General features: G+C 35.2%; 1 protein-coding gene across 3 annotated transcripts in view; it reads right to left on the reverse strand.

The window, feature by feature from the left end:
- Positions 1-13222, reverse strand: part of Scp1 (Sarcoplasmic calcium-binding protein 1) — a 144704-nt gene that overhangs the window by 13703 nt on the left and 117779 nt on the right. For 2 of the 3 annotated variants that reach the window (XM_081756408.1, XM_081756409.1), the window contains exons 3-4: positions 7622-7788; positions 5947-6076 (exon numbers count right to left, since the gene is read on the reverse strand). In XM_081756408.1, coding sequence (XP_081612534.1) covers positions 5947-6076; positions 7622-7788 — 297 coding nt within the window. The remainder of the gene's footprint in view (positions 1-5946; positions 6077-7621; positions 7789-13222) is intronic. The other variant, XM_081756410.1, reaches the window with a different exon arrangement.

The raw sequence follows: 13222 nt of genomic DNA on the forward strand, positions 1-13222 counted from the left end.
TCTTGGTGGTTAGTAGTCAAACGGAGAGTCGAACAGCGCATGATTGTCATTTGTTTTCTATGCGGGTAGGAATGGCATATATTTCTTCACGCTGTTTGCTAGCCAACAGTTTTAAGTTGGTCACAAGGAAGCGGTTGGTCACAAAGTTGCATCGAAGTTACACCACCCGGTGACGTAATGTCACGTGGTATTATTATGGGGGGCAAGGTGGAACAAAATGAGCCCTGCGGGGCTTCTAACCCCCTTCGCTCGCTGACGCTCACTCAGCTATGTTTCCTAACGTAAACTTTTTATGCATTATATATTACGTACAAGGGCGAATGAGTATCATTTATATCTTATTTTAATGGTAAAAGTGTTATTAAAATAGAACTCCACTTAGGCCGGGTTTGAACCCACGCCAAAAGCGGTTCTCATTAACATCCCGTGAGGTAGCATGCTCGGCCACAAGGACCGACAGCAGTTTGTGTTTGATTTGTACTAGGGCCTATATGTATGCTACGTAGCGAGAAACGGATAATTTCAACCAATCAAAACCATGTATCTAGCTCCTATGGCTAGAGTTGAGCATGCGTATGAATGGAGCGCTTCTTAACTTACAAATGCGGTGAATGTTGTGCAGAGGTTGTTTGCAAACTCCGTGGAGCGTTTGATTAACGTAATGCACCGTATAAGTCGACTGTGAGGAGAGTTAAACTTGAAAAAAACAGTTGGGTTGTTTTCATTAAACCCTCGGGGCGTGCTCGTGTTAGTTGTTCTAAGAAAAGCATCGGCACCGTGACTGATAATGTTGTTGTAAGTCCGATCCAAAATCCAAATGATGATCATGCACTTTCGACACTAAGTGACTGTTAAGGGGGGCAGACTACTAAATATTTTTAAAAAACTAACAATTTTTCTTTTGCCAGATTTTCATAAATGAAAAGAGATAATGAAATGTAACTTACCTCAATAATAGATAATGTTATTGTACACCCGTAAATACGAATCGGAAGAATTTTCAGTGTTGCCATCCATAGAAATTACAGTGTGACCAGAATTTGAATTATCCAAAAATCTAGGTTATGGCAGCGACTAGAAAAATGAACTCAACGGTAATTGATGACTTATCATGCTGTCTGCATTTCCTTGTTAACTACTTTTTAAATAATATTTGTATTTATTTTGTAATAAAGAGTACAAAATAAATAATTAAACAGTAGAATTAAAATACAAATATTATTTAAAAAGTAGTTAACAAGGAACATAGACAGCATGATAAGTCATCAATTGCCGTTGAGTTCATTTTTCCAGTCGCTGCCATAACCTAGATTTTTGGGTAATTCAAATTCTGGTCATACTGTAATTTCCATGCTTGGCAACACTGAAAATTCTTCCGATTCGCATTTTCGGGCGTAGAATAACATTATCTATTATTGAGGTAATTTATATTTCATTATCTCTTTTCACTTAAGAAAAACGGGCAAAAGAAAAATTGTTAGCTTTTGAAAAATATTTAGTAGTCTGCCCCCCTTAATCACAAAGATAAAAGATCCAAATTGTGTAACGTTCAGTGCTGCCAACTTTGTACAACATAAATGGCGAAGATATAGTCATCTTTTATATGTCTCACACTCTAGCTATTTGTTTATAGCAATAATTTACAAACAATCATGCAACATGTACTCAAAAAGTTGAATGAGCTCAAACAAGTGATGATTACCCATTTTGTGTTCAGAATATATTTCACTTCTAGCTAAACTGCTATCGTTTTTCTTCAGTTACAGAAGCAGCTACTACTGTTTCAAATAACGCGCTAAGATATAATTCTACTGTTATAAAAAAATTAACCAGAAGGGGTCAACAATTGCACAAGAGTGTCCATAAATTCCTAGCCTGAGGTACGGAATCCTCATGAAAAGAAAGAAAAAAAAAAAGATTTTAAAAAGAATTTACTACATCGTTCAATAGTTTAAACCATATTTTCGAAGTTTTTTTTCCTCTTCCTTTGAAACACATGAATGATTTATTTATGAGAAAGAGAAGCTGTAGACGCATCGATCCATTACACACCTTTTTAATAAATTATCCGCGGTACCTTGTGGAGAAACTCAAACGGAATTTCATATGACTATTATTCGATTCCAGAAGCGTACATGAAACAATCATCCAAGCTAACGAGTAGAAATATTTTTTCATGGATACTTCATAGTATTGCTATGATCGTTGCAAATATTTAACTAATATGACCAATAAGATTATTTGACTAATATTGCCGTGTATATTTCAGAGCTATTGTTTGAGTATTTGATTGTTATTTCTATACACAGTGCAACTACAAAAGAAGTAGGCAAATCCAAAGCTGTACAAAACCAAAAATATCTCTGATATTCACAGTGTTAGGTCTAGCTATCCCACTAGCGTGATCTATTTACAATCTTATAATGCCCACTAGCGTGATCTATAATAGCATTACAATCTTATAATGCCCACTAGCGTGATCTATAATAGCATTACAATCTTATAGGGTCCACTAGCGTGATCTATAATAGCATTAAAATCTTATAATGTCCACTAGCGTGATCTATAATAGCATTACCATCTTATAGGGTCCACTAGCGTGATCTATAATAGCATTACAATCTTATAATGCCCACTAGCGTGATCTATAATAGCATTACAATCTTATAGGGTCCACTAGCGTGATCTATAATAGCATTACAATCTTATAAGATCCACTAGCGTGATCTGTAATAGCATTACAATCTTATAAGGGCCACTAGTGTGATCTATAATAGCATTACAATCTTATAAGGGCCACTAGCGTGTTCCTAACAATATTACAATCTTAGAAGATCGACTAGCGTGATCTATAACAGCATTACAATCTTATAATGCCCACTACCGTGATCCTAATAACATTACAATAGTATAAGGCCTACTAGCGTAATCCTTAAAAAAGCAAATGTTGTGATATATGCGACTAGGTTATGTATATTTGACTAATATTATAATTTATGTTTGAAAAATATTATTTGCTTGTGACTAGTATTTTAGTGTGGTTTACTAATATAAGTGAATATGAAAGTTTGTGATTGATTTTATCTCATTCCTATTGGCTACTGCGCTTGCTGTTTTGTTTAGTTTACATATTCTAAGGGTGCAATACAAAGAAATATGGAAGAAAATAAAATATTATAAGATTATAACTCTTAAAACCGGCTATTGTATAACATATAAATTTGTCAATTTGCAACATATGACTTGTTGTTAGTGATATACATTGTCTATTGAGCATGATATTTGTTTAATAACATTTTCTTTATGAGTAAAAAGTAGTATTGTTGTAACAACAAACATTTCATTCATTTATAACATTATTCATTTGTCAAGTTTCGAGCTTGTCTTCTTCTCTGCAATATTTTATAGTTTGTGTTGGCTTCCGCTCCCCTTTCTGTGTTGGCTTCAGCTTGAATTAAGTATTATTATTCCAGTACACACACACAAACACACATACGTCACGGCAAATAATATACAGTATACACACAGACACACACACACACACACAAAAAAATAATTCTGTTAGTTAATTAAATACACAAAATATGAGGCTCGGTCTATGATGGATGGTTTTACCAAAGCATGTCACATTTCGGATTACAATGGAGCAAACCTGGAAATAAATACCATATGGGGATTTAAGTAATTAAATTAGTAACGATATTATTTTCATAACACGTCACAGCAAAAAATAAGTTAGGGATGAGCTTTATAAACCAAAAACTATGCTTCGTCACTGGGTAATACATTATTCTTATAACTCGTTAATTAATTTTATGAACAAAGATTTTAAAGACGACGACGATATCTTTCTCACGCAAGATATTCACAGTATTTTCGTTCAAAGTATAGGCAATGCTTATTAGTGCAAAAGGGAATCACAGTTTAGCTATTGTAGATACAAAATTAGTTTTCCTTTAGTACCTGTAGGACTATATTAAGTGGATTTAAAGATATTATTTAATACCTGTTTATAAATTGTTTCGTAAACTCAATTATTACTTTTTCTAAGAGTTAAAAAGAAACTCTTCCCTTAGATCGGTAATTAAAAAGTATGTTTTGTGCTCTTAACTTCAACAAATAAATTCAAAAGAATTTAACTTATAAGCATTGACCGGGACGCTTTGCTTGTTTGACCTTAAAAAGAAAAGTTTATTTAATGTATTTAATGAGAAAGAATGCAGTTGAAAATCTGGAAGCCAACAGATAATGAATATAAATATACAGGGTGGTCACAATGTCCCGTTACCCCTCGAAATAAGTAACATATACCAATAAACGTACGTAAATAACTACGTGGAAAGAACTGAATGACATGAACAACAATGCCTTCGAGATGTTTTATTAAGATAGGAAACATTAAGCGTCCAAAGGATCAGTCTGTCGACCGTCATTCTCATGACAGAGGATAATACGCCGTAAGGTTCCGTGAGACATTTTACGGAGCATTGCAAGTGTAACTTGAGTGAAAGCTTGTTTCACAGTTTCTGTCAGTTTGGCAGTGTTATCGTAACGGTTTTGTGCAACGGTGCCCTTTTATGAACCCCCATGGTGCATTGTCACAGGTGGTGAAGTCTAGGCTTCGTGGTGGCCAGGCAAATGGTGCGGGCAGATCCGGACTACCAAGACCAATCCAACACACAGGAAAGACTTCCGTAAGATATTCGCGTACGGCGAGGGCATAATGAGCAGGTGACCCATCATGCTAAAACCAACGTGTCTCTTTAACAAGGGGTAACGGGATTTTGTAGCCACCCTGTATAGAATATATTGTATAAAATTGACTTATACCTTCAAATCTTTTATTCCATTAGAGCGACTTCCAATTCTGATGAGATATGTTTGGGTGAGTAAATGGGATTTAATTTCTAACACACTGCAGAGAGGGAATCTGAGACCGAAGGCAAAGAAGTAACACGGAGGATTAGGGCGTTGGAAAAGCAGGTCAGCCTTTGACTTAGAATATTTTGTTTGAATTCGCGATGTGGCATGTCATCACTCGAAGTACTTGGTAATGACGCTTATATTATTTATGTCACTTCTGCCTTATTACTTTAGTTTGATGTCTGAATACTTACATAAGTACATTTTATAGACTTCATTAGTAAAGTAATGGGTTCACTCGAGCAGACGGTTCCACCAAATATAAAATTTATAGGTAAAATACGATGTGAAATTTTTTTTGTGAAGGAATGAGAGTGTGAATATAAGTAATTACTGTCAGTGCACAACATATTGAAACGAATTTTGAGCGATAGTGAAAGTATTGTATGTGTAAGCATGCTCTTTCAGTATCCTCGTTTATACGTATACCCCCACGGCTGACGCACCTGCTCCCTACGGGCGCACCCCTTCGCTACAGCTCGAACTCTCCTGCTGTGCTCCTGTCCTGACTCAGTTAGATAACATTCGTGCTTTTTAGTGGTCACCTAGTACAAGTTGATTCATGTTTTATGCACTGTAGTTTTCATCCATATATCCACACTGTATTTATACTGAGCCCTCCTGAAGACAATCTGCAAGTAGTAATGCAGCTCCTCATTTAGTGCATGCTCTGCTAAAACAAACAAAAAGCTCTAACCTAACTAGAAAATGTAAGAAATGTGTCAAAATTTGATAGAAACGTTTGCTCAAGTAATGCCGAAGTAATATATTTTAATCAAATTTTCGGAATATTGACTACCAGATTGTACAAGTGCATCAATATTAGTATTTTCTTCTTGTACAAGAACATGCCTGTTAAGAGAATATATTTTGTTAGTAGCAATCATAGAAAATAAAATGTAACTTTAGTTAGGTACAAATAACTAAAATATGTGAGTATGTTAAGCTACTAGTTGATTGCTCCATCATGCTATATGCAAAAAGGCAAGAAAAATCATAACAAATGAATAAATATTCGCGTACTGTTGATGTCAATGGTGTTGAAGTTGGAATCAATGAACATTTTCAAGGCCTGTGGGAATTGCTCGTAGCTCTTTCCGACGCATGCATTTTGAACGGCCTTCTTGAATTCATCAACAGTTACAACTCCGTCCTGAAATAATACATCACAAAAATATTTAATTCATTATTTTTTTTTTTTTTGGTACATAACATTCACAGCGCAGTAGAGGAGAAAATATAATGTACAAAATTACCTTCGTTAGCACCTTAAATATTAAAATATTGGGATCTTACTATACCTCAAGTGAGTAAGCGTTTTACCACTGAGCCACCGTGCCCCAAGGTGACTGATAATAAGATTTTCCAATTATCTCGGAATTTCTCCTATAGAGTCAAAATTTTAACCTGAATGATATCAGATTGCATGATACTACCCCGTGCTCTGTATGATCCTATGAGATCTTTCTTATTTCAGTGCAAGGTTTTTCGTAAAATCTTTTATGATTCAAGTGATACCGAGTGAAAAAAGCCAAACTAAATATAATTTGTCCCGCTATACATACATATACAGGGTGGAGCAGAGGAAACGCATGTTTTTTTTTTTTTAACTGTTAATATTCGGCAACGAGTATGGGGTATTGATTTTGAGCGACTGTTGGCAGACAACTCAGACATTGCATTTTCAGTTGCTATGGAGCGTTGAAGCATAGAACATCGTGTGTTCGAGGTCAAGCAGTTATTTAGAAACAATGATTCTTTAGAAACAACAATGATTCAATGTCTTTTCCGTCGCAAGTTTAATGTCGAACGTCGAGGTACAGTCCCAGATCGAAACACTATACTTCGATGGGTTGCAGCGTTCAGAAGTACTGGATCTGAGATGAAAAAGAAAATTTGAGATCATCATGTCAGATATGATGAAGTGAACGACTTGACATACCCAGCAATACAGTCTGTAGCCTAGCGGATCGTTTTGGACTAGGAAGAACTGACCTTTTCACTCTGTTTACGTTTTCCGGAGTTCGAACTGAACGGGGAAGACCAGGTGGTTTCTTTTTCATCATAGATCCAGTACTTCTGAAGGCTGCAAATCACCGGAGTCATCGATCTGAGACTGTACCTCGACGTTCGACATTTAACTTTCGACGGAAAAGACGTTGAGCCGTGACCCCAGAATCATTGTTTCTAAAGAACTGCTCAACCGCGAACACACGATGCTCTACGCTTCAACGCTCCATAGCACCTGGAACTACATTGTCTGAGCTGTCTGCCAACGGTCGCTCAAAATCAATACCCCTACTCGTAGCCGAGTACTAGTGATTTAAAACATGTGTTTCCTCTGCTCCACCCTGTATTAATACTTAGTATCTTTCCACCGTGAAGTTTCTGGCTAACGTTTCGCGTGCTTTTTCACCGAGATGCATTGAAGTCCTACATCTCACAGTCATTTGTCATGATAAAGAAAACGCGTGTATGATACTCAAAGAGACATCACCCTTAAGAGAATTTTCAGAACCTATTTCACATTCTTTAGCGGGCTTAGTGTTCATTAGGTTACTGGAAAATTTGGTCCAGTACAAGAAAACTACATACACAATGTATCACTGTTTTCCTTATACTCTATATCCACCTTACATCCAAGTTATGTTGCTAAGGGTCTGAATGCAGAGCTAAAAGAACTGATGCAGATACTAACCTTGTTAAAATCGGCCAACTCTGCGATTTCGTTCCACAAGTTAAGCATGATTTTTTGATTAGCCTGGAATCTGGAGGCGTTCCATTCTCCCTTGCCCTCAAGGATGGTGCTTCGCAGAGCTAGGCACTCGAAGTCGTTCTTGTCCAGGTAGCCATTGTTGTCAATATCTGTAAACAAGAGACAGAAATATATCATTATAATACCTAGGTAATATATCCTTAATAGTCTGAAAAGATATAATTTTAACTCATGTTTTCTCATAATTTTAACTGATATGTATAGTTCAGTTGTATGTAATACTTCTAGGCTTCAGATTAACATATCGTACTTCAGATTAACATACAATAGTTCAGATTAATGTTTAATACTTTAGATTAATATGTAATGCTTCATTAACATACAATACCTTAGGTTAACATGTAAAGCTTCAGATTTGCATATATTACTTCAGATTAACATATTTTGCTTCAGATTAATATGTAATACTTGAAATTAATAATGTGTAGTTATTCAGATTAACATATAATAGTTCAGATTAATATTTAATGATTTAGATATGTAATGCTTCAAATTAACATACAATATCTCAGGTTAACATGAAGTGCTTCAGACCAATATGCAATACTTATAATATGTAATGATTCAAATTAATATGCAATGCTTTCGATTAACATGTAGTGCTTCAGATTAATATGTAATACTTGAGATTGATAATGTGTAATGATTCAGATTAACATAGACAATAGTTCAGATTCCTATTTAATGCTTTAGATTAATATGTAGTGCTTCAGATTGACATATAATACTTCAGATTAACATATAGTGGTTCAGATTAATATGCAACACTTGAGGTTAATAATGTGTAGTGATTCAGATTAATATACAATAATTCAGATTAATATTTAATGCTTTAGATTAATATACAGTATAATGCTTCAGGTAACATGTAATCTTTCACATTAATATTTAATGCTTTAGATTAGTATGTAGTACTTCAGATTAATATGTAATGCTTCACATTAATAAGCCAGAAAAAATCTTTACACTGTTGCTTTAGAATTAGTAGCTCACTGTCATCCTCCATGACATCTCTATTTCATTCTACCAACTATATTGTGGTTTAGTCTTGGACCATTGAAGCAATAATGCGAACTCGTGGGAAAAATCCCATATTGTGGGATTTTTTGACAATGTATTCTCGAAGAAATTAATCCTAATTGTCATATGTTGTTATTAATAAATGCTTGTTAGTGTTAAAGTGATTTATGCATCCTGTTTTAATACGTAAAGAAATGTTTATATTTCGATCCACCTTAGCAGCGAAAAGGGAAAAGCATATCATATAAGGTAGGCTCCCCGCCCTTAGGGTGCACGCTGCCAAAGGCTTCATCCTACTCAGACTGCACGCTAATCCGGACCTATCTTCGGGAATCGAGCTCGGTTCTCCCGCTCTGAATACCACGTACGCTAACCTTATAGCCATGATAGAATTCTCGTACATATGTAGAGATTCCTCGTGGGTAAGCGGTTAGCAAACGCTTCTTTGGCGTGGAGATCCGGGTTCGATTCCCGGCGGGAGTTCATTTGATTTGGATTCCACGTTAGGCTTTAGGTCCACGTCTCATATAGCCCTGCTGCTGAAAGGGACTCTAAGCTGAAAATCAAATCAAAATAAAAATATCTCGTACATATATACGTAGTACGTGTTAAGGTTTGAATCTTGTAAATTAAAGTAATGATATTCGAAAGACTAAAGAGCGTGGCGCCATCTATCTGAAATATTCAATCTTTTATTTCTGTGGTTGAACTTTAGCAATTCTATGTCCATTCTTTGGGGACATTTTTATTGTAGAAGGACGGATGGCCCATTTCTTGTCTACTTGGTAAAGGCTTGTAAGAATTAAAAAAAAAAGAAAAAATGACCAACATTTCTTCTGTTATGCAGTCGCTACACTCAAATAGTACCTTATTTCCACCTTTTTCATGGCTTTTGGTTAAAGCATTCTTCAGGTTTAATGGATTTGGTGTTCTGGGAGACGCACTTAAAAACATTTTGTATGTTACGTTTCTCTTTACCATTTTTTTTTTACTATGTAGTGGACGCACGTTATCTTTTTTCCCCACGACTTTTTCTTTTATGTCTGTGTCTCGCAATTCGTATTTCCTCGTCCTCTCTAAAGTTGTTTCTTCTTCTTCTTTCATTGTGATTGTGTCCGAGAATACTTCACGAAAAAAGAAAAAGAAGTAAAGGATTCGTCCTCCAAATGACGGAATTATTTATCTTTTTTTTTTTATTCCTGTTTTATGATGCTGTCTTTTGCGGATCTGAATTCACACTTTTTTATACATATTTGCATCAGTTCAGGAATTGTCCACAGTAAACTGGATCAGACTAAAAACTTCTGCCTGTCATATTAAGGTTTGGCTCTGGTTATGTTGCACTGATGGACAGCGAATGAGAAATAATGCTCGTTCGGTCACAACTAGATCGAAAATACAGTAATAATAATAATAATAATAATAATAATAATAATAATAATAATAATAATAATAATAATAATAATAATAATAATAATAATAATAATAATAATCTTTAAGTCTATCAGTCAGTCTATGCGTAATGTTATTTTATGTAATTTTGAATGCAAATTATCCATTTGAATTTGTTAATAACTTCTGAAAATTATTTAGAGCTTGTTTAACTAAGTGCCCAATTTGATCCTGTAATGAAAGAACGTATATCTAGAGTGTTGATAAATGAAAAACAAAGGTGTCCGTCATAATTGGGAAGAAAACACACAAAACGAATTATTGACTCTGATGGGAGACAAAGTAAGAGAAGAAATAATCAGCACAATTAAAGAAGCCAGAGGCCGGTAGCCAGCCCAAAAATTAGGGGGGGCCGGTAGAAGTTAGGGGGGGTAAGATCTAACCATATTATAGTTCATTTGCAAGGCTACCGCGAAAATTTTAGGAGCCCGGCCCCTTAGACCTCCTTGAATGCGGGGGTCTATCCAACTCCCCATTGGTTCTCGACTGCACATGCGATTTAAGTGGGAAAGAACTGCTCTCTGTTGTTTCGAGGTACATTTATGAAACAAAAAAGTTGAAATTTAGAAAGTTTCCTAGATTTCATTGAAATAACAGACACTTCACGGAAGGGAATGTCAGAAACAGTCGTAAAAAACAAACAAAAAACTGCAAGAGTACGACTTGGACATTTCTAATTGCATTGAGGACTAAAAAAAAAGAAGAAAAACAAGAGAACTTTTTTTTTTGTACCGTGTGCTGTCACAGCCTATAAAGTTAGTACTAAGCGATACCGCAAATCCCGCAAAAACAGTTACCCTGTTTGGAACAATTCAACGATTATTTTTTTTTTTTTTTAAAGTTCATCAACAAAACATTGCAGCAAATTGTTAGAGAATGTGTTACAATCATGTGAGACGTCATCAGCATTTGGACCTTCTCTCACACTGAAAGAACTTTGTGTAACTTCCTGGGAAACCTGGGAAACATGTATTGAAACACACAAAGCAGTAAGATACCAGATTGTGCAAATTCGACAAATACTTTCAGACCCGCACAAGGATTGCATCACATGAAAACGAGGTTAGAAGGTGGTGATTAAGTTGTGACAAATTTCAGTTACAGATCACCCGTACCATGTTTTGAGGGATTTCTATACCCATTTTCATTATAAGGGACACAAAACTCATTCTTGCACACACAGCATTTTGCTCTTAGGCTCGTCCTGATTAACAATCACGGTAGTAGTTGGCGCTGCCTGCACTATCGCTTTCCTGTGTGACGGTAAGATAATGTCGTTACCGCCGCTATCGCTTTTCTGTCTGACGCTAAGAGATGTCGCTACCTGCGCTATCGTATGTCTGATGCTAAGAGATGTTACTACTTGCGTTATCGCTTTCTTGTCTGACCCTAAGAGATGTCGTTAGATCATTTGGAGTGGGCAGTTCAGAGTTCTAGAACTGGTTTTTAATAAATTGTATATTAATGTACTAATAAAAAACATGAAACTTTTATGTTGGTGGACAATCTTGCCTTCCCCCTCCATGGCAAAATCTAATTTTTTGTCTGCTCCTTTCAGCTTCGAGTTATCGCGATCCCACTGTATTGCTTTAGTGGAGAAATGTGTCAGAATTTTTCCGAAGGGGGGTGGGAGGTGTTATAGACCTTGGAAGTAAATGGACACAGCGTTATTCCAGATTTAGCTTGGAATGCAAGACTCCTGATGTGTATATTTTCACGTTTTTTCAATAGTATATTATCTTATTGATGATTAAAATGTATATCAATCTCAAACTCAGAAGGGGGCAATCCCCCGGAGCCTCAAAAGGGACCACGGAATGGATATCGCTATCTAATGAAGTATTCCTGTTTCTTATTTAATAAAAATGGAACCTCTTTTCTCACTATCCAATTCTACACAAGTTTCCTTAATTAATTATCTTGATGGAAACAGGTCATGTATTATTGAAAACTTTAAGAAGAAAAGCAAGTAATTAAACCTGCTAATCCAGCGTTTCCCAACCTTTTTCAACTTGCGGCACACTACGGGTGTTACTTGGATTCTCGCGGCATACTTATAGATATTATTATTTGTAAATATAAAACACAGTGGTATTTTTTCTGTGATTATTAATCTCCTCCTCGCAAAGAAGAATGCTCTATCACTTGTTTTTCCTCGTGGTAAATCATTATGCTTATTTTTCATTCTAATTTAAAAATAGAAAACAATTGCAATGAAATATTGGACTCAGGTTTTTAAAAATACGCTTTCTTTTCAAAAACTGTATCCAACCTTTTACTAAGAAGGAAGATCACTAAATAATAACGAACAAACAAATCTCTTTTACTTTTAAAACACAAATGTAGACTAGGTAATTTGTCGAGAGGATTTAATGATATTTTAAATTTTCAATTTACGAAATAGTCTGCAACAATAAAGAAGCAATAATGGTCATAACAATGATAATAAATACTTTTTTCAACATTAGAAATGCAGAACAGTAACCCGGTATGAAACTAAAAAATGTAGATTCATAGTAGAGGTTCATAGTAATGTGATATACAAATATATATTTTTCCCTACGTTTGGCAATTTGATTGCTCTAAAATCAATAATTTTGTTTTGATTCCTCGCGGCACACCAGTGTGCCGCGGCACACCGGTTGGGAAACGCTGTGCTAATCTAATAAAGTTCAGGAAAAACAATATTTGACGTGAAATTAACATAAGTTTACAAATAAGTATACATATAAGTAACGCACTGTAACTATCTTTTTTTCAAAATCATAGAACTTTCACCTGATGGCGTAATACGGGGCCTTCACTTTCAATTATTGTATAGTTAATTGCACAATAAATCTTGTATGGAACCAATAATTACTTCGCTAATTACACCTTTTCGTTATGAAGATTGGAAACATCCACAATTAACGGTAAGCTTGCTACCAAATTTCGCATTAAATTAACCACGCTTTCTTTTCTGTAGTTAAAATTTGGGACTTAAAAATAGCACAAAAATTAAATCAAACTATAAAATCACGTTTCTTCTTAAGTGCTAAATTAATGTATTAA

This window comes from Thermobia domestica, chromosome 4, assembly GCF_964235325.1.
Source record: "Thermobia domestica chromosome 4, izTheDome1.hap1.1, whole genome shotgun sequence".
NCBI classification, from domain to species: Eukaryota; Metazoa; Arthropoda; class Insecta; order Zygentoma; family Lepismatidae; genus Thermobia; species Thermobia domestica.